Source organism: Schistocerca serialis, chromosome 11 (assembly GCF_023864345.2).
Source record: "Schistocerca serialis cubense isolate TAMUIC-IGC-003099 chromosome 11, iqSchSeri2.2, whole genome shotgun sequence".
NCBI lineage: Eukaryota > Metazoa > Arthropoda > Insecta > Orthoptera > Acrididae > Schistocerca > Schistocerca serialis.
Window position 1 is genome coordinate 100,894,649 of NC_064648.1, and position 20,837 is coordinate 100,915,485.

The 20,837-nt window shown below is 38.7% G+C and overlaps 1 protein-coding gene across 1 annotated transcript in view; it reads left to right on the forward strand.

Annotated features, from left to right (window-relative positions):
• The window catches only part of LOC126426488 (plasma membrane calcium-transporting ATPase 3-like), a 595,967-nt gene that overhangs the window by 40,969 nt on the left and 534,161 nt on the right, over positions 1 to 20,837 (forward strand). The window contains exons 2-3 of the mRNA XM_050088398.1: positions 4,888 to 5,056; positions 13,041 to 13,229. Of these exons, the coding sequence (XP_049944355.1) occupies positions 4,900 to 5,056; positions 13,041 to 13,229 (346 nt within the window). The 5' untranslated portion in view covers positions 4,888 to 4,899. The remainder of the gene's footprint in view (positions 1 to 4,887; positions 5,057 to 13,040; positions 13,230 to 20,837) is intronic.

A 20,837-nucleotide genomic window follows, 5' to 3' on the forward strand; every position in this document is an offset into this window, starting at 1 on the left:
TTTTGAACAGGGCTGCTTTCCTGATGTGTTAAAATATGCCGAAGTGAGACCTCTGTTCAAAAAAGGGTTGAGGGAAGATATGGGAAACTATCGCCCTATTTCTATTCTCCCAATCCTGTCAAAAGTGTTAGAGAAAGTAGCTGCAAATCAGATCAAAAATTTTATCGTAAAAAATGATACTATTGTAAGTAACCAATTTGGATTCCAACAAGGAAAAAACACACTGGATGCAGTAAATAACTTTATTGAGAAGATATGCAAATCATTGGATCAGAGGAGTAAAGTAGCTGGTATCTTCTGTGATCTTTCAAAAGCATTTGACTCAGTGAACCATGACTTGCTTATCTACAAATTAAACAAATATGGGATTAAGGACAAAGCTCTGAAATGGGTCACATCATACTTCCACAACAGAAAGCAAAGGGTAAGTGTCACATCAAATGCAGTGAATTATTATTCTAAATGGAATACAGTATCACAAGGTGTGCCTCAAGGGTCCATTTTGGGGCCAATCTTGTTCCTATTCTATATAAATGACTTGCCCATAAATATAAATTCCCCGTCAGTTCTGTTTGCGGATGACACTTCTGTTTTAATTGAAGATGATGCATAAAAAATTCAGAGCTCCATTGTGAGCACAATGGGTACTCTAGAAAACTGATTCCAGTTAAATGGCTTGAAACTGATCATTGCAAAAACCAATATGGTACATTTCAAAACCAAACATTTGAAATGTGTGTATCTTAAAATACATCATCACAATCATCCTATGGAAGAAGTTAAGACAGTCAAATTCCTAGGACTAACTGTGGACAACAACTGAAACTGGAGTACACATATTGAGTTCCTATTAAATAAACTAAGCAGCTTTGCATTTGCAACGCAAATACTAGCAAACTCTACTGACATGAGTACACGAAAAATAGCATATCATAGTTATTTTGAATCTGTCACTAGGTACGGTATCATTTTTTGGGGAAATTCAAGTAGTGTATCTTGAATACTGAAACTGCAAAAGAAAATTATAAGATACATGTGTAGTGCACAACAAACAGAATCTTGTCGCTCATTATTTTGGAACTGCAAATCCTAACAGTTCCCTCCATATACATTTATGAAATTATAGTCTTCGTACCTTATGACTTATCTTAGAAGAAAGATTAAGGAAAGGCAAACCTACGTTTCTAGCATTTGTAGACTTAGAGAAAGCTTTTGACAATGTTGACTGGAATACTCTCTTCCAAATTCTAAAGGTGGTAGGGGTAAAATACAGGGAGCGAAAGGCTATTTACAATTTGTACAGAACCAGATGGCAGTTATAAGAGTCAAGGGACGTGAAAGGGAAGCAGTGGTTGGGGAGGGAGTGAGACAGGGTTGTAGCCTCTCCCCAATGTTATTCAATCTGTATATTGAGCAAGCAGTGAAGGAAACAAAAGAAAAATTCGGAGTAGGTATTAAAATCCATGGAGAAGAAATAAAAACTTTGAGGTTCGCCGATGACATAGTAATTCTGTCAGAGACAGCAAAGGACTTGGAAGAGCAGTTGAACGGAATGGACATTGCCTTGAAAGGAGGATATAAGATGAACATCAACAAAAGCAAAACGAGGATAATGGAATGTAGTCGAATTAAGTCGGGTGATGCTGAGGGAATTAGATTAGGAAGTGATACACTTAAAGTAGTAAAGGAGTTTTGCTATTTGGGGAGTAAAATAACTGATGATGGTCGGAGTAGAGAGGATATAAAATGTAGACTGGCAATGGCAAGGAAAGCGTTTCTGAAGAAGAGAAATTTAACATCGAGTATAGATTTAAGTGTCTGGAAGTCGTTTCTGAAAGTATTTGTATGGAGTGTAGCAATGTATGGAAGTGAAACATGGACGATAAATAGTTCGGACAAGAAGAGAATAGAAGCTTTCGAAATGTGGTGCTACAGAAGAATGCTGAAGATTAGATGGGTAGATCACATAACTAATGAGGAGGTATTGAATAGAATTGGGGAGAAGAGGAGTTTGTGGCACAACTTGACAAGAAGAAGGGACCGGTTAGTAGGACATGTTCTGAGGCATGAAGGGATCACAAATTTAGCATTAGAGGGCAGCGTCGAGGGTAAAAATCGTAGAGGGAGACCAAGAGATGAATACACAAAGCAGATTCAGAAGGATGTAGGTTGCAGTAGGTTCTGGGAGATGAAGAAACTTGCACAGGATAGGGTAGCATGGAGAGCTGCATGAAACCAGTCTCAGGACTGAAGACCACAACAACAACAACAACAACAACAATAGTTTGGAAGGTAGGAGACGAGATACTGGCAGAAGTAAAGCTGTGAGTACCGGGCGTGAGTCATGCTATGGTAGCTCAGATGGTAGAGCACTTGCCCGCGAAAGGCAAAGGTCCTGAGTTCGAGTCTCGGTCAGGCACACAGTTTTAGTCTGCCAGGAAGTTTTAACGACAACAGTCTTTGTACACAGCAGACAAAAATTATTTGAGGAAAATCATTTTAACCACACCTACAACACAAGAAATAAAAATAATTTTATGTTACCCACACACCATTTTAAATTATATGCACGAACTCCACAGTATATTAGGATGACAATATATAACAAGCTAATGGGCTTAATATGAAGCCAGAGAGTCTAAAAATAAGGCTACAGCAGTTTCTGTGGGATAACTGCTACTATCAGTAGAAGAATTCATAGAGGATGACATGATAATTTGAGAAAGTCTTTTATTGTATGAGTAACAAAATTGTATTATTATTATGATACCATTTGTTAAAAACAGTTGTTGTAATTAATTGTTAGCTTTTTATTGTATGTGTATTTTTATATTGTATTATTGTTATGGTACCATTTGTTAAAATCAGGTGTTGTACGTAAAACTTTACTAAAATTTTGACGTGTCTCCTGTACCTAAATCAAATGATTTAGATTATGTACGTTATGATACTAATAAACCACAATTCACAATTCATATCAAGCTAAAACTAAACAAAGGTCGCTACACTATGCATACATTGATTACCAAAAAGCTTTTGATAGTGTACCCCACTCATAGTTACTACAAATGTTGGAAAGAAACAAAGTAGATCCTTAATTGATACAGTTCCTAAACATAGTAATGAAAAATTGTAAAACCACACTTAATATCCAAACAAATTCAAATAATACCACATCACAGCCAATACAGATTAAGCGTGGAATATACCAAGGAGACTCATGAAGTCCTTACTGGTTCTGCCTTGCTCTGAACCCACTATCCAACATGCTAAATAATACAGATTATGGATACAATATTACTGGAACATACCAACACAAAATCACACATTTGCTATACATGGATGATCTATAACTACTGGCAGCAACAAATCAACAACTCAACCAATTACTAAAGATAACAGAAGTATTCAGCAATGATATAAATATGGCTTTTTGGAACAGACAAATGTAAGAAAAATAACATAGTCAAGAGAAAACACACTAAACAAGATTATTATATATTGGATAAGCACAGCGACTGCATAGAAGGGATGGAAAAAACAGAGGCCTATAAATATCTAGGATACTGACAAAAAATAAGGAATAGATAATACAAATATTAAAGAAGAACTAAAAGAAAAATATAAACAAAGACTAACAAAAATACGGAAAACAGAATTGACAGCAAGAAACCAGACAAAAGCTATAAATACTTATGCTGTACCAATATTGACCTACTCATCTGGAATAGTGAAATGGAGTAACACAGACCTAGAAGCACTCAATACACTTACACAATCACAATACCACAAATATAGAATACATCACATACATTCAGCAACAGAAAGATTCACATTAAGTAGAAAGGAAGGAGGAAGGAGATTTATCGACATAAAAAACCTACATTATGGACAGGTAGACAATTTAAGAAAATTCTTTCTAGAACAAGCAGAAACTAGCAAAATACACAATGCAATCACTCATATAAGTACATTGGCTACACCATTGCAATTTCATAACCACTTCTACAAACCTTTAGATCACATAACATCAACAGATATGAAGAAAGAAAATTGGAAAAAGAAAACACTACATGGCAAGCACCCATATCATCTAACACAGCCCCGCATCGATCAAGGCAAATCCAACACATGGCTAAGAAAAGGCAAGATAAATAGTGAAATGGAAGGTTTCATGATTGCAATACAGGATCAAACAATAAACACCAGATATTACAGCAATCATATTATTAAAGATCCCAATACCACAACAGATAAATGGAGACTTTGCAAAAAACAAACAGAAACAGTATATCACATCACAAGCAGGTGTACAATATTAGCAAATACAGAATACACCAGAAGACATGACAATATAGCAAAAAGAAGAAATTAGCACAACTAATTGAAATATCCATATCAAATACAACATATATACAGAAGATAACAGGAGAAAAAATTGACAAATACATCCAACTGGCTGAGGAAGTCAAGGACATGTGGCATCAGGATAAAGTTCACATTATACCAATTATACTGTCAACTACAGGAGTCATACCACACAATATCCACCAGTACATCAATGCAATACAGCTACATCCAAATGTATATATACAACTACAGAAATCTGTAATTATTGATACATGTTCAATTACCCAAAAGTTCCTAAATGCAATGTAACATATACCGTACAGTTAAAAGGAAGTCACGCTTGATCAAGGTCCGCGTCACTTTCCATTTTTAACCAGACATAATGTCTGAGAAAGGAAAGAAATAATAATAATAGATTTCTGATGGAAATTTCTCTATTTGTGAAGTCAATGCAAAAACGTTGGTTACATTAATTGGAGGCACACTACATTTGAGTACATGCACCATGTGAATTAACATTTGTTGATTGTGTTCCAGACGAAAGTGGATATGTCTATAAGTGAGGAGCAGCGCCCACGGTATGGAATCACAATCCAGGAGCTGCAACACCTTTCGGAGCTGCAAGGGTACGCGGCCGTCGCAGAAATTGAGAAGTTTGGAGGAATCGGAGGGCTGTGCAGGCTGCTGCGAACATCCCCCACTAGAGGTAAAGCCATGCTGCCTGGCTGCAGGAGCAGTGTTCCATGCTCCAGTCAGGTCATCTCAGGTCCAGTGTATACTGGGTCAGCTGTCAACATGGTAACATTAGTTTTGCAGTTGTATTCTACAAAATGCATATCTTCGCTTTTGAGTTTAAATCACTCCTAATATTGTTGTCATCCCTTTCACTTCATCTTCATGACCCCTTCTCCGCCTCCCTCCCCCTACCTCTGCCCCCTCCCCCCCTCTCCCCCTCTCCCCCACCCCCATCGGCACACACCTTTCTTTCCCAAGGTTTAGTGGTAATGCTTTTCTGGTTTCTTACCCTACACTGCCCTTATATTTAATTACTGTTTAATGGTTTCAATTTTCAATGTTATTCATCAATATTCTATCCTCTTTGATGATAATTATCAGTTTGATTATGGTGACGGCCCTGAAAACTAAAAACCAGTTAATGAAATACATTAATGCTGTAGAATGCCCATAATATTCTGATTTTCACTTATAATTAATGATATATGAGCAGTGTCCAAGGGAAAGCCACAGCACACACTGTTCACCTACAGTAGCCATTCAGAACGAGCTTTGTAACTGAAAATCGTCCAAAATGTGAAATCTGTTCTGTAATATGGTTTTTAGTGGCAAAAGATCTCAGACACATTGAAATTTGTCAGAAAATTTGTCCTGAATGTGAACTGAATGCGATTAGTAAACGACTAGTTAATTTGCAACATGCTTTACAGTGTGGAGACTGGGGAATAAACCTTTGCAAGACTAGAACCATGATGATGTATTATCATGTGTGCTCTATAGAGGGGCAAGTGTAATTTATATAAAAACCATAATAATTATTACATAAAGGAATAGGGAGTCACATAAAATAAATACAGACATTGATTTTAGATACACAGAAAAGTTCTAGCAATCGCTAACTTCTGATGGGGAATGGTCTTCAGTTGGAGCCAGTTCTGTGCATTTACTCTCACCAAATTAACTGTGGTACTCCTCTGTATGCCTCCATATATTGACAGCCCCTCAAGCTTTCTATGCAGTTGTGTGCTTTATCTCCGAAGATGTCCTTCACAGATGGAGATAAAATGTCACTGAAGAGTTTTAGGAATTGAGCTCAGGATCTCAGTCATGAAGTTGGTGTGTTTTGTTTTCAAGTCACATATCATATGAAAAGTCGTCAACTATTTGGAATTCATAGATTGATTTACACGACAGAATAGCTGAATAATTGTTAGGCATCGAAAAATGCAGATGATGTAGCTACCATGTGCAGTCAAACCACTAGTTTTAAATGATGAAGTGTGTGTATATATATAAACAAAGATGAGGTGACTTACCGAACAAAAGCGCTGGCAGGTCGATAGACACACAAACAAACACAAACACACACACAAAATTCAAGCTTTCGCAACAAACTGTTGCCTCATCAGGAAAGAGGGAAGGAGAGGGGAAGACGAAAGGAAGTAGGTTTTAAAGGAGAGGGTAAGGAGTCATTCCAATCCCGGGAGCGGAAAGACTTACCTTAGGGGGAAAAAAGGACAGGTATACACTCGCACACACGCACTTATCCATCCACACATACAGACACAAGCAGACATATTTAAAGACAAAGAGTTTGGGCAGAGATGTCAGTCGAGGCAGAAGTGTAGAGGCAAAGAAGTTGTTGAAAGACAGGTGAGGTATGAGTGGCGGCAACTTGAAATTAGCGGAGATTGAGGCCTGGCGGATGACGAGAAGAGAGGATATACTGAAGGGCAAGTTCCCATCTCCGGAGTTCGGATAGGTTGGTGTTGGTGGGAAGTATCCAGATAACCCGGACGGTGTAACACTGTGCCAAGATGTGCTGGCTGTGCACCAAGGCATGTTTAGCCACAGGGTGATCCTCATTACCAACAAACACTGTCTGCCTGTGTCCATTCATGCGAATGGACAGTTTGTTGAATGGACACAGGCAGACAGTGTTTGTTGGTAATGAGGATCACCCTGTGGCTAAACATGCCTTGGTGCACAGCCAGCACATCTTGGCACAGTGTTACACCGTCCGGGTTATCTGGATACTTCCCACCAACACCAACCTATCCGAACTCCGGAGATGGGAACTTGCCCTTCAGTATATCCTCTCTTCTCGTCATCCGCCAGGCCTCAATCTCCGCTAATTTCAAGTTGCCGCCACTCATACCTCACCTGTCTTTCAACAACTTCTTTGCCTCTACACTTCTGCCTCGACTGACATCTCTGCCCAAACTCTTTGTCTTTAAATATGTCTGCTTGTGTCTGTATGTGTGGATGGATAAGTGCGTGTGTGCGAGTGTATACCTGTCCTTTTTTCCCCCTAAGGTAAGTCTTTCCGCTCCCGGGATTGGAATGACTCCTTACCCTCTCCTTTAAAACCTACTTCCTTTCGTCTTCCCCTCTCCTTCCCTCTTTCCTGATGAGGCAACAGTTTGTTGCGAAAGCTTGAATTTTGTGTGTGTGTTTGTGTTTGTTTGTGTGTCTATCGACCTGCCAGCGCTTTTGTTCGGTAAGTCACCTCATCTTTGTTTTTATATATAATTTTTCCCACGTGGAATGTTTCCTTCCATTATATATATATATATATATATATATATATATATATATATATATATATATATATATATATATATATATATATATATATATATATATATATATATATATATATATATATATATAGTAAACCTCAATCCGCAAACAAAATTTCCAGGTCTGTTTAGAGATATTTTCTGTTTTCTGAGTATTTTCGTATAAGGCTTGTGTAGTGTTTTGGGATATTTGTAAATATCTGAACACACCACTGGAAAGTCATCGACAAGAGATGCTCATGAGTAAGTTGAATAAGGATGAATGTAGTGGGAAAGAGAAACTGTGTGTTTTTCCTTTCTTGTATGCAGTGAATGTGGAGCAGTGTTGGAGCCAGTGAGAAGGGGACCAGTAACAATTGAAGTACTTAGATGACCAATAGATGAAATGCACTTAGTAAAAGTACTCATTAGACATTTACCATACCACGCTCGACAAGGAATATTGTATAGAGGGTGGAAAACTGTGAACAAGTTACTAACGTTTGTTGAAGGTTTAGACACACTGAATACTGAAAGAAATGAAAATCAATTAAGGAATCCAATTATTGTAAAGAAAGCAGTAATGAAACTGTTCACAGCAGGGCTAATGGTCTAAATAACAATAACCCTAGAGGGGGAAGAAATCAGATTGATAACATAAACTTGCAGGTGTTTACACCTCAAAACCATCAAATAAATATGCAACGAAATAATGACACAGAAGCAAATCAGCATATTATTGAAGTAAGTCTGACTGGTATCTGGCCATAGTAAGGGAAAACGAGAACAATCCTTGGTCAAACACCAGACACCAGACTCCAGGATATCGCAGAACAATGCTTGGCCCATATGTAAATAAAATGATTGCTTATCATAATATATCACCTATTAATGATTGGTTATTAGTGGAAGAGGAAAATTTAGAAAAGGTGCAACGCAAACCAATTGTAATTGGAAGAATAGGAAATAAAGGATTGGAAATTTACATTGATTCAGGAAGGGAAGTATCAATAATTTTGGAGGAATTGCTGTTAAGTGGCAGAATAAAGGAATTCCCTAAGTTACCTGTGCATATTTTAGGTATTACAGGTACTAAGAGTAATGTAGTGAAATGGTAAACAAGGATTACCTTTGGAATAGATCAATTGTTATTTGAACAAACCATGTTAATAGTCCCTAAAATAATTATGCAAGTATTACTAGGGGTAGATTGGTTGATGAAATATGTAGTGGTAATATACTTTCAGAGTGGTTCTCTTAAGTGCAATCTGGGTAACTATAATAAAGAGATATTATTTAGAACATATCACTGTCAAGAACATCATAGTTCCAATCTTAAAAAGAAAACACAGAAATTTTTTCCGAAATATGCAGGACCATTTCATCATGGATAGCCCACACCCGAAAGCATACTATTTAATTGACCCGCATACTGGTCAGGAGAAATGTTTATACAATGCTGACAAACTAAAGAAATACAATTATCATAAATTAGGAGGGGAGGGAGGACAAGCAATGAAGAACCAAATAATATTTGACGTGACTATAAAAATAGGATGACAAATAGAAAGATACGGTACAGGTAGAGAAAATTGATTAATAGAAGAGGGCAGTAGAAACAGTGTTTTGGATCGGTAATCTAGCTGGAGCTAACTGGAGCTTGGGTTTTAAGAAAAGAGAGAACAAAAGAAAGAATAGAGTGCAATTAAGAATATTTAGATATGTAGTGTCTCCAACAGCTGAGTTAAGATATGAAGAAGGTAGTAAGCTAAAGAGTACAGACACGTAAGTCAAAAGGGAACCTCAAAGTAATATGGGAGAAAGTAGAAGGAAAAGTAATGGAAGATATAAATGTATCTGAAATGTGGAGTGTACTCTCTAATTAGGAATGATGAGTAAAAGGCAGATAGGTGAACCTAAGAAAGGCCAACCTATACTGTTCGGGCAGAGGCACCAAGAAAGGGATTGACCTGTACCATAGTAGGAGAGGAATAGATATGGGGCACTACCACACTGAATGAAATAGAAATATTTTACAGCATTGAGACAGAAGTGGTCTTTGGTGGAAGTGAGGTAAGATTTGTTTAAAGGATAATCCATAGATTATTCTTAAAATTGGTTATAAATAACAAGAGGTTTTTCCCAAAGGTTTATAGTAAAGAGGTGACAGGATTTGAGTGCAGTGGTGGAGACGGTTTACACCTAAATGTAATGGCACATAAAGGCTTTGGAATACAAGTCCGTACTCTTGGAAGGTGGGGTATTAAAAAAGTTAAGTTCTCTAAAAAGAGAAGACTTAGATGTCAATATAATGAAAACTCAGAAAGTTTATAATCAATATAATAATGAAAGATGAGCTAACTATTTAAAGAAGGTTAATATTCCATTACCTATTTAAAGAGGAATAATATTATCATTTCTAAGTATATCATAATAAATGTCTCACAAGTATCCAGTAGGTAGATAGTAAAATTGTCTAAAATTGAAAATGAAAGTGGTTAATTGGTCATGAGATCAAGAGGATCACAAATAAAAGGAACTTAAGAATAACATTAATGACAAGTAATATATTTGTATTACTGTGCACATCCCTCAGATACTTCGACTGATCTAGAAAAGATAGTCATACTATTAAAGAAAGTAACAAGATATGAGAAATAATATTACAAGTATGAAGGAAATGAATGAATCCTGCCAAACAGGAACAAAGTACTTAAGCAATAAAGTGAACATAGTCACAAGTGATCATTAACGATTATAAAAGGTTATGTTGGAGAGATTATGCAAAGGCAGCTTAAAGAAGTAAGAGTAGGATAATAGCAATAGAACTGTTAATAAAATGTGTATGTAACTAGCATGAGATCTCTTTTTTTGAGTGGTGGGATATGTGGTGTTTTGGGATATTTGTAAATATCCCAACACACTATTGGAAAGCCATCAGCAAGAGATGCTTGTGAGTAAGTTGAATAAGGAAGGGAAACTGTGTATTTTCCTTTCTTGTATGCAGTGAATGTGGAGCAGTGGTGGAGCCCATGACAGGGGGACCAGTGAAGATAGTATTACAACCACTGGTAGTCCGGGAATCATTTGTGCCATGGTGCAGCAAGTACCTGAATCAGAGAGCCATGGAGTAAGTGACACACCAAAAGGGCATAATGAACAATTGAAAAGCAGTAGTTGTTTATCTGTGTTTTTCTCTCAGGTCCTACAGTATACATGTATGGACATTCGAATGTACTCAAGAAAGTGGTATTACCATAGCAGTTGTTAGTTGTGTTGCAAAAAGTAATAGTGGAAATATGGGCGAAATATACCCCTGTTTGTGAGAAGTGTGGCTATTTATTTAGTAGCACATTAGAGAGAATGTGCAGAAGCATTCCAGGAATCTTCACCACATTTAATCGACAGGGAGGATCCGGACCACTAAAAAACTACTGTGAGGAGAGAGGATAAAGGTCTACTTTCATGTGGTGGTGTATTGGGGTCTGCAAAATATTGCCCTGTTGTATCGGCCAGGGATGCAACTTCCTGCTAGTGCTGATATAAGACCCACCACAATCTTACAAAATAAACAACAGCAGGAAAAGAAGGAAAAGTACACAACCCACTTGTTATCAGGGTATTTGTTGTTGCCAAAAGTAATGCCTACTTTACAATTTGTGCTCAAGCATTTTTAGTTGATCAATACATGTCATGTATGGCTTCACTGAGTGCAGTTAAAGAGCAGCATGGGGATTCTTTGGTGTGCTGTTACTGCATTTCACTACTTTTGCATCATCTGAGGGTTATTGCGTTACTGTGCATTTTGTTTTGTACAGTTGTGGTCTCATAATACAGAGATACCACAAATGATTCATTTGTTTCCAAGGTTCTGTATTTTCTAAAGTATTACATGTACAAATATTATTGAAGCATGAATGGAACCATAAACTCTCAGAGTTTCCTTTCTACCCCTCAGTTGTTTTTAAGGGTGGAATACCTTGACAAAATGGTGACAAAAAAAAAGAGAGTTTTTGTGTGTTGGAATATGAGATGTTTCCTGTTATGACAGGGCAGCATGCATTCAAAAGGAATTATGGAAAAGAACCACCATGTAAATGAAGTATTGTGCATTAGTATTGACAATTTAAGGTCACTGGTTGTCTCTGTAAATAAGAAAGTGCTACTCAGCTGGTGTTCCAGATGCAACCTTGGAGAGAGTGAACCAAAGGTTTTGTATGCAATCCAAAAAAATAAACAGTCTGTGCAAGTCATGAATGTGAAATACTGCAGAAAATTTCAAACTGTATCATCTGCAGTTTGTGGAACAATTAAAACTGTAAGGTTGTGGCTGGTGCCTTCAATTTTGCATCACAAGGAAAGTTTAACCATCACAATATGAAAGTGTGTGGCACTGAAAATCATTATGAGATTGTGATGCATGAACAAGATTTGTGGAAGGTTAATGTTCTATGTGCATTGTCACAGACAAAGCTGTATTGTCATTTTTCTCCTATGATAAGTCTGTTTCACATACCTCTGCCATTGATATGTAGCAGTTGTGGTTATTTCCACAACTAACTGCAGATTCTGAGAACTTGACTTGCAACAAAACCCCCTTATTGGAGCATCAATGTCCATTACTATCTAAACATAAAACTCCTGCATTGCTGGATTGGGCATAGTGGTAAAGATGATGGGGCTCTGTTCCCTTGGCCCTCCAGGTCCCGTGACCTAATGCCGTATGACTTTTTCCTTTGGGAGTCCATTAAGGACAGTGTTTATGTGCCCCCACAGCCAAGAACACTGGAACAGCTCAGAGTATGCATCAATGATACTGTAATGATCATTGACAGGATGTTGCTGCATAAGATATGGAAGGAACTTGGACATGTGTCATGTGTCCAGAGGAGTATTCATAGGACTTTTGTTGAGCACAAAATGCAGGCTTTGAGAGTTTATGATTCTGTTCATGCACCTATCATATTTGTATTTCCACTTGTAATATTTTGGAAAGTAAAGAGCTTTGAAACTGGATTAATCATTCATAGTAACTTTGTACAGGCTTTTTCACTTTTTTGTAGGTACTTTGAAAAAAACAAAGACAGCTGGGAAAGAAACAAAATAAGTTGTAATTACATTCTTACTGTGTAATGATTAGTGAGCCACCAGAGTCAACATATCCATTATGCCAAAATACTTGGAATATATCCCTGAACAAACTCCAGAAATTTTTTGCCATTTTTGTTTTGGTTCACTCAGTATACATGTGAGGAGTTACAAGTCTTAGCAGAGTCTCCACACCTGGTATGTTCCTGTGGCTAAAGCATACATATTATCTTATTTGAAAAAAAAGAGACATTTCCCAAAAGTTTTACTTGATCACTGTGGTTGTGTAACCATCCACTGTTACAGGTCTCAGTGGGATACGAGCAGATTTGGAGAACAGAAGGAAGGTATTTGGTTCCAATATGGTACCGCCGAAACCGCCAAAAACATTTCTTCACCTCATATGGGAAGCTCTCCAAGATGTCACCCTCATTGTTTTAGAAATTGCTGCTTTGGTGTCATTGGGTCTTTCATTTTATCCTTATAAGGAAAGACGTAAGTACCATATTTTAATAATAATTCTGTTATTAAATAGCTAAGGAATGTAAATAAGCTTTGAATTCCATCCAGTCACTGACAGTTGACAATATGAAGACTTCTGGCATTGCTTACTAACAACAATATTTCATGTCACGTGGTGTAGAAGGAGACCATACTCAGTCGGCATCCCAACAGTGTGTTATTTTGGTGCATAATTGAGCTGTGAGCAATGGATGTTATTAGATGTAGCCTCTACACCTGTGTAACCATTCTCCTTTTCCACTGCTTTTCTTTCTGTTGTAGTTGCATTCACACTCAAATTTGTTGGTAACCAGTGTCTAATGCAGAGGTTGTTTTCAAGATGCTACCTATAGCTAAGAAGTAAATTATCAAACTCAGCACAGAAAATAAAAATCAGGTCACAGACATCCTGTATGCACATGTATTACCTCTTGTGAGACATTATCCTGGTACCATTTTTCAGTCAAATAATGGCACATGTTGATATGAACTGCCGGCATGTCATCGAGATACTCCCTCAACTGCCGAGGTCCCCCACAGCGTCTCCAATCAATACATGTGGGATCAGTTTGCATGTTAACTCTATTCCATTGCAAATATCTGGGATGTCGAGTGCCAGTTACAACAGTTTGGGTGACTGAACTTGGAAGAGAATGTTAGAGGTGTGTGATGCCATTCCCACCTGAACCTCAGCAGTGTGTAAGGTGGAAAGGGGGCTTGTGGCTGGGGGTTGGATGGGGAGAGAGGGAGTTGGGGGATATGCACAACATTCTACCGCCTGATGATTGGGCAGTGTGCTTCTGCTGCTGATTTCAATGTGATTTTGCAATCCCTGAAATTGCACAACATAACCTTTCATTTCATTTCCTTCTCTCTTTCTAGGCACTTAACTTCCTTTGTCAGTGAGTATATTATTTGTGGCCATATAGAGGAAGATGCATATGCCAGAATGAAGAGGAAGAAGTCAGTGTAGAACTGATTCATTTAGGAATGGTATCTGTCCAGCTCATTTTGCCTTTTGCCATCTGTTGTTGGAAAATTTTTACTTGCGGTCAGATCATCAAGAGTCAACAAAATTTTTTTTCGTTATTTTTGATGCTGTTTCACAAACAGTGATCTGCATTTTCACTGAAAATAGTATATTTTAGCTCACAACTAAGGGATTGTTTCCTGTTGTTTTCTTTTTATTAACATTCACAGTCATTGAAGATGACATATTTTAAGTAAGTACCAGTCAACTCAACCAAGTACTCAGTGTTAAGTTGACTGCCATAATAAAAGTACACAAAAATGAACATTCACACACATACCAGTTGGTATCAGTATACCCATTGGATTATTTTGTTATTTATTTCTATTTATTTATTTTTTTAAAGGAATTTTAGGATAAAAATGTGGACTTTCATTGATTTTTGTGAAGAGCATAATTATACAACTTCATAGATTTTCATAGAAAATATTTAATTAATTCTGAGACATAAAGTTACATAAACACACACACACAGCGTGCATCTTCATGTCTTCACGGCATAAAGACTGTTCCATAAAATTTTGGGTGTGCTGCCATGTAAATTTAGATTCTTCTTCTAATATTTCAGCTGAATTCTGTCCAGCCATCTTCAGATTGAGCTGAGGTGACTAACGCTCCAGCATTTGATCTGTCCTTTTAAACTCGAGGACCAAACCACTGTGGATGCAGCCAAAGATGGATATTTATAAGATACCCTGTGTGTGCGGCTGTTCATACATTGGGCAGATGACATTTACAGTCCAGGAGAGATGCACAGAGCACCGCAGGTACACACATCTCTTACAACCTAATAAATCCGCGGTAGCAGAACACTGTTTTGACACTGGGCACTCTACGGTGTACGATAATGTCGAAATTTTGTACTGGACTTCATCTTTCTGGGACCAAGTAGTGAAAGAAGCAATTGAAATTCTGTTGGTGATGGATTTGACTAATAGAGATAGCAGCCTCAGCTTGGACAAATCATGGACTCTGGAAATTTCTGTAATTAAATCACAAAGACATCTCAACAGTACAGCTCTCCGTGACACATCAATATCACCATGTGGATCGACTGCGCAGCCAGAGATTTAATTTCCATGCATATGTTACACCTCTTTGCTGCCTATCAACGTCTCTGACACCTTGTGTATCTTTGGCTGCATCCACAGTGGTTCCATCCTCGAGTTTAAAAGGATGGAGCAAGTGTTAGTCACCTCGGCTCACTCTGAAGATGGCTGGACGGGATTCAGCTGAAATATTTGAAGAAACCGAATATATGTGGCTGCATGCCCAAAATTTTATGGAACACACACAATGTTTTGCTAATATGCGAACATTGAATTTACCCATTCTGGAACAGTAATCACATGTTCTGCAATGATTTTTTTCTTCTTTAACATTAAACAGCTGAAATTGTTGAACAAAGCTCCAGGCCCCGATGGAATACCTGTCAGATTTTGTACTGAATTTGCGGATGGGTTAGCCCCTCTTCTAGCTATAATCCATCATAGATCCCTCAAACAAAAAACTGTACCCAGTTCTTGGAAAAAGGCACAGGTCACACCCATCTACAAGAAGGGCAGTAGAAGTGATCCACAAAACTACCATCTAATATCATCGGAAACTCAACTTGCACTTTTTTCACATGACATGCTGAAAGTCTTGGATCAGGTAGATGCAATGTTTCTTGATTTCCAAAAAGCATTTGACTAAGTTCTGTACCCATGCTTATGTTCAAAAATATGACCATATGGGGTATCAAGTGAAATTTGTGACTGTATTGAAGACTTTTTGGTAGGGAGGACACAGCATGTTATCTTGGATGGAGAGTCATTGTCAGATGTATAAGTAACTTCAGGTGTGTCCAGGGAAATGTGTTGGGACCCTTGTTGTTCATGATGTATATTAATGACCTTAGAGACAATATTAATAGTAAAATTGTGTTTTTTTTTCAGATGATGCAGTTATCTATAATGCAGTAGTATCTGAGAGAAGGTGCATAAATATTCATTCAGATCTTGATAAGATTTCAGTGTGGTGAAGAGTTTGGCAACTTGCTCTAAACATTGAAACTGGGAAATTTTGCGTCATAAAATGAAAAAAATGTAGTATCCTATTAACTATAATGTGAATGAATCACTGTTGGAATCGGCCAACTCATATAAGCATGTGGATGTAACACTTCTTAGGGATATGAAATGGAATCCCATAGATTCAGTTGTGGGTAAAGCAGGTGGTAGACATCAGTTTATTGGTAGAATACTGATAAAGTGCAATCAGTGTACAAAAGAGATTGCTTACAAATCTCTTGGGCAACCAGTTCTAGAGTATTGCTCAGGTGTGTGGGACTCGTACCAGGTACGACAGAGAAAGGTGGCACAAATGGTCACAGGTTTGTTAAATTTGTGGGAGAGTGTCACAGAGATACTGAAGAAACTGAACTGGTAGACTCTTGAAGGCATATGTAAAGCATCCTGAGAAAGTCTATTAACAAAAGTTTCAAGAACCAGCTTTAAATGATTATTCTAGGAATATACACTCCTGGAAATTGAAATAAGAACACCGTGAATTCATTGTCCCAGGAAGGGGAAACTTTGACACATTCCTGGGGTCAGATACATCACATGATCACACTGACAGAACCACAGGCACATAGACACAGGCAACAGAGCATGCACAATGTCTGCACTAGTACAGTGTATATCCACCTTTCGCAGCAATGCAGGCTGCTATTCTCCCATGGAGACGATCGTAGAGATGCTGGATGTAGTCCTGTGGAACGGCTTGCCATGCCATTTCCACCTGGCGCCTCAGTTGGACCAGCGTTCGTGCTGGACGTGCAGACCGCGAGAGACGACGCTTCATCCAGTCCCAAACATGCTCAATGGGGGACAGATCCGGAGATCTTGCTGGCCAGGGTAGTTGACGTACACCTTCTAGAGCACGTTGGGTGGCACGGGATACATGCGGACATGCATTGTCCTGTTGGAACAGCAAGTTCCCTTGCCGGTCTAGGAATGGTAGAACGATGTGTTCGATGACGGTTTGGATGTACCGTGCACTATTCAGTGTCCCCTCGACGATCACCAGTGGTGTATGGCCAGTGTAGGAGATCGCTCCCCACACCATGATGCCGGGTGTTGGCCCTGTGTGCCTCGGTCGTATGCAGTCCTGATTGTGGCACTCACCTGCACGGCGCCAGACACGCATACGACCATCATTGGCACCAAGGCAGAAGCGACTCTCATCGCTGAAGACGACACGTCTCCATTCGTCCCTCCATTCACGCCTGTCCCGACACCACTGGAGGCGGGCTGCACGATGTTGGGGCGTGAGCGGAAGATGGCCTAACGGTGTGCGGGACCGTAGCCCAGCTTCATGGAGACGGTTGCGAATGGTCCTCGCCGATACCCCAGGAGCAACAGTGTCCCTAATTTGCTGGGAAGTGGCGGTGCGGTCCCCTACGGCACTGCGTAGGATCCTACGGTCTTGGCGTGCATCCGTGCGTTGCTGCGGTCCGGTCCCAGGTCGACGGGCATGTGCACCTTCCGCCGACCACTGGCGACAACATCGGTGTACTGTGGAGACCTCACGCCCCACGTGTTGAGCAATTCGGCGGTACGTTCACCCGGCCTCCCGCATGCCCACTATACGCCCTCGCTCAAAGTCCGTCAACTGCACATACGGTTCACGTCCACGCTGTCGCGGCATGCTACCAGTGTTAAAGACTGTAATGGAGCTCCGTATGCCACGGCAAACTGGCTGACACTGACGGCGGCGGTGCACAAATGCTGCGCAGCTAGCGCCATTCGACGGCCAACACCGCGGTTCCTGGTGTGTCCGCTGTGCCGTGCGTGTGATCATTGCTTGTACAGCCCTCTCGCAGTGTCCGGAGCAAGTATGGTGGGTCTGACACACCGGTGTCAATGTGTTCTTTTTTCCATTTCCAGGAGTGTAGTACAATCCCCCTGCATATCGCTCACATAGGGCTCATGAGGATAAGATTAGAATAATTAGTGCATGCACAGAGGCGTTCAAACAGTCATTCTTCCCATGCCCCATATGTGAATGGAACAGAAAGAGCCCCTAATAATAATACAATGGGATGTACCCTCTGCCATGCACCCCAAGTGGTTTGCAGAGTATAGACGTAGATGTAAACAACTTTCCTTTCCATGTTCTCCCCGTATGTCATTATATAGTCCCCGACGGTAGTTTATGCAATTCCATACTACGTTGCAGCATTGCTGATTGATAACACATTTGACTTTATATCATCAATTGCTTATAGCAAAACCTGGAGATTTAAAAGATATTTATATCACCTGTTGCATTACTGACAAAACTGACAATGAAAGTATAGAATGTGAAACAAGACAGCAGTGGTTTTCATGGCAGAACAAAATCTCACCATAGCGAGTGCAGTCGTGCTGCCTTGTTTGATGCCTTGTTGACTCTGTGCTGGCCATTTCAACTTGTGACAAGTTTCAGTAACATGGAAAAATATTTTTATTGTTACATTTTGTTAAGATGAAAATCATGTTTGTAGAAACATGAATACTTCGTATTTCAGTACAGCTTAAACGGGCTAAATTGATAAAAGTTTGACACTATTTTTTTATTTATTTTTATTTGTATTTATTTATTTATTTTTGCTATTTCTGCTGTTTACAGAATGAGTTATAAATCATCAAGGGTGCACAGTATGCCCCACATCATCATATGGGATCAAACGGGAGATCTTATCAGTCAGCTAGAGTCCACCAGTGGTGGCTGGTAGCTAACTGTGTTAGCATAAACATATGAATTTAGAAAGTGTATATAGTGGGTGAATCTAGACCCCAGGTTGATTCTAGATTGCCCTACAGTATTGTAATGATTTATTTCTTTTTTTGTAAAAAAGGTTGCAGAAATATGACAGGCTAGCACTTGCGTCAAGTGCAGAAATAAAGTAAGCAAATATAAATAAAACAGAGCAAGTCAGCAAGCTTAGTCGAGCCCAGAAGCAGGCAATGACAGCTGTATTCAGAGAGCAGTGATGAAGTAGCCAATGAAATCAGGTGATGAGTAGGAAAATGGATTTTCTTCTGAAAAAATAAATTCATTTTTCAGTTTTTGGACCAGATATGGAGGATTGCATTGGCTTGGAGACAACACCTTTCACTAAGAAATGGAGTGAAACTGACAACTTCTCAGTCATTATATGTAGAGTGCAGTGATTTGAATCATTATCCTAAAATAAATGCAATTTTCAGGATACATAACACAACACTATCCGGTTTTACATGAGTTGAACATATGGGCTACTTATTTATTTTTTGCCCTTAGTGGCAAAGCCTTCAAGGTACATTCATTGGTGTATGGTCTGCTAAGGCTTCTCAGCCTCTGAGATGGGATTAGTTCTTTTGGTAGTTCCATCTTGTGAACTTATTTTGAAGTTGTCTGCATCTACACTTGTTTGACTTTGGTTCCATTGTCCTCAGTTGTGCTAAAGAAACTGTTTCTTAGTTTTTAGCCTTCTGGTAGCCAGTTAAGTGCCCTATAATGTTATTGGGATGGGAAGGATTTCATTCTCTCTTTGTGTATAGTCAACTTCCTTTGAATTTCTTGTGGTCATTACCCATGGGAATAGGTTAAGGATATTTTTCAAAGAGCGACATTGTCTTGATAAGCAACGTGCAACTTTGTACCATACAGGAAGGACATAATTACTGGCAGAATAGCATATGACAGTGTTGATGCATTGACCAGTTTTAGGCTCAAATTGGAGTACTAAGCTACAAATGGGCTACAGCATAATAGTGGGACACCCCTCTCCCTCCCCCCTTTGAAATCCTGCTTGTGCTGTCAGACTGATTTGTAGTATAGCCTGAGGACTAGGTCAAGTTGGAAGATGACTATTCGGTTGTGAGTTGATGAAGGCAGTGAATGGGAATGCAAAATAAACATTATGGAAACAGATGGTACATAATATAGCATTATAATGTTACCACCTCTAATTTGAAATAAAAACCGAGTTCATCTATGGACTCTAATAATAGGCCAACTTGGAATTACGTAAATGATTTATTGAAAATCTTGTCATTGGCAGCAATGTTATAAGAAGAACTGGGGCCTAACAATGGAATTATTTCATTTTGATTCATCTTAATTCATTTGCATGACAGACAGAAATAATTACCACTATGGCTAGATTTCTGAAATAAGGTATGACCCACAGTTTTTCTGGAGAACAATTCATTTGGCAGTTTTTTTATTTATCTAACCTCAAATGGAAAATTTTATCCAAGAATATTATCGGACTGTGGAAAATAAATATGATTGCAGGTTTTAACGAATGTGACAATTAAATGATAATCTTGCACAAAATGGCATATGAAAAGATCATGAGCCAAACAAAAAGTATTTCACTTTCTTTCACTGGTATGCTTTTACTATACTTTTCACTGAGTCTGTATGCAGGAAATAGTTTTTAGATATTTTAAACTGAAACAGCTTTTATGTCACTTAATATAAACTGGTACAGCACAGTGACTGTGTTGTATTGGTAATGATAACAGATACAATATTGTAGGTAAAATAACAAGAGA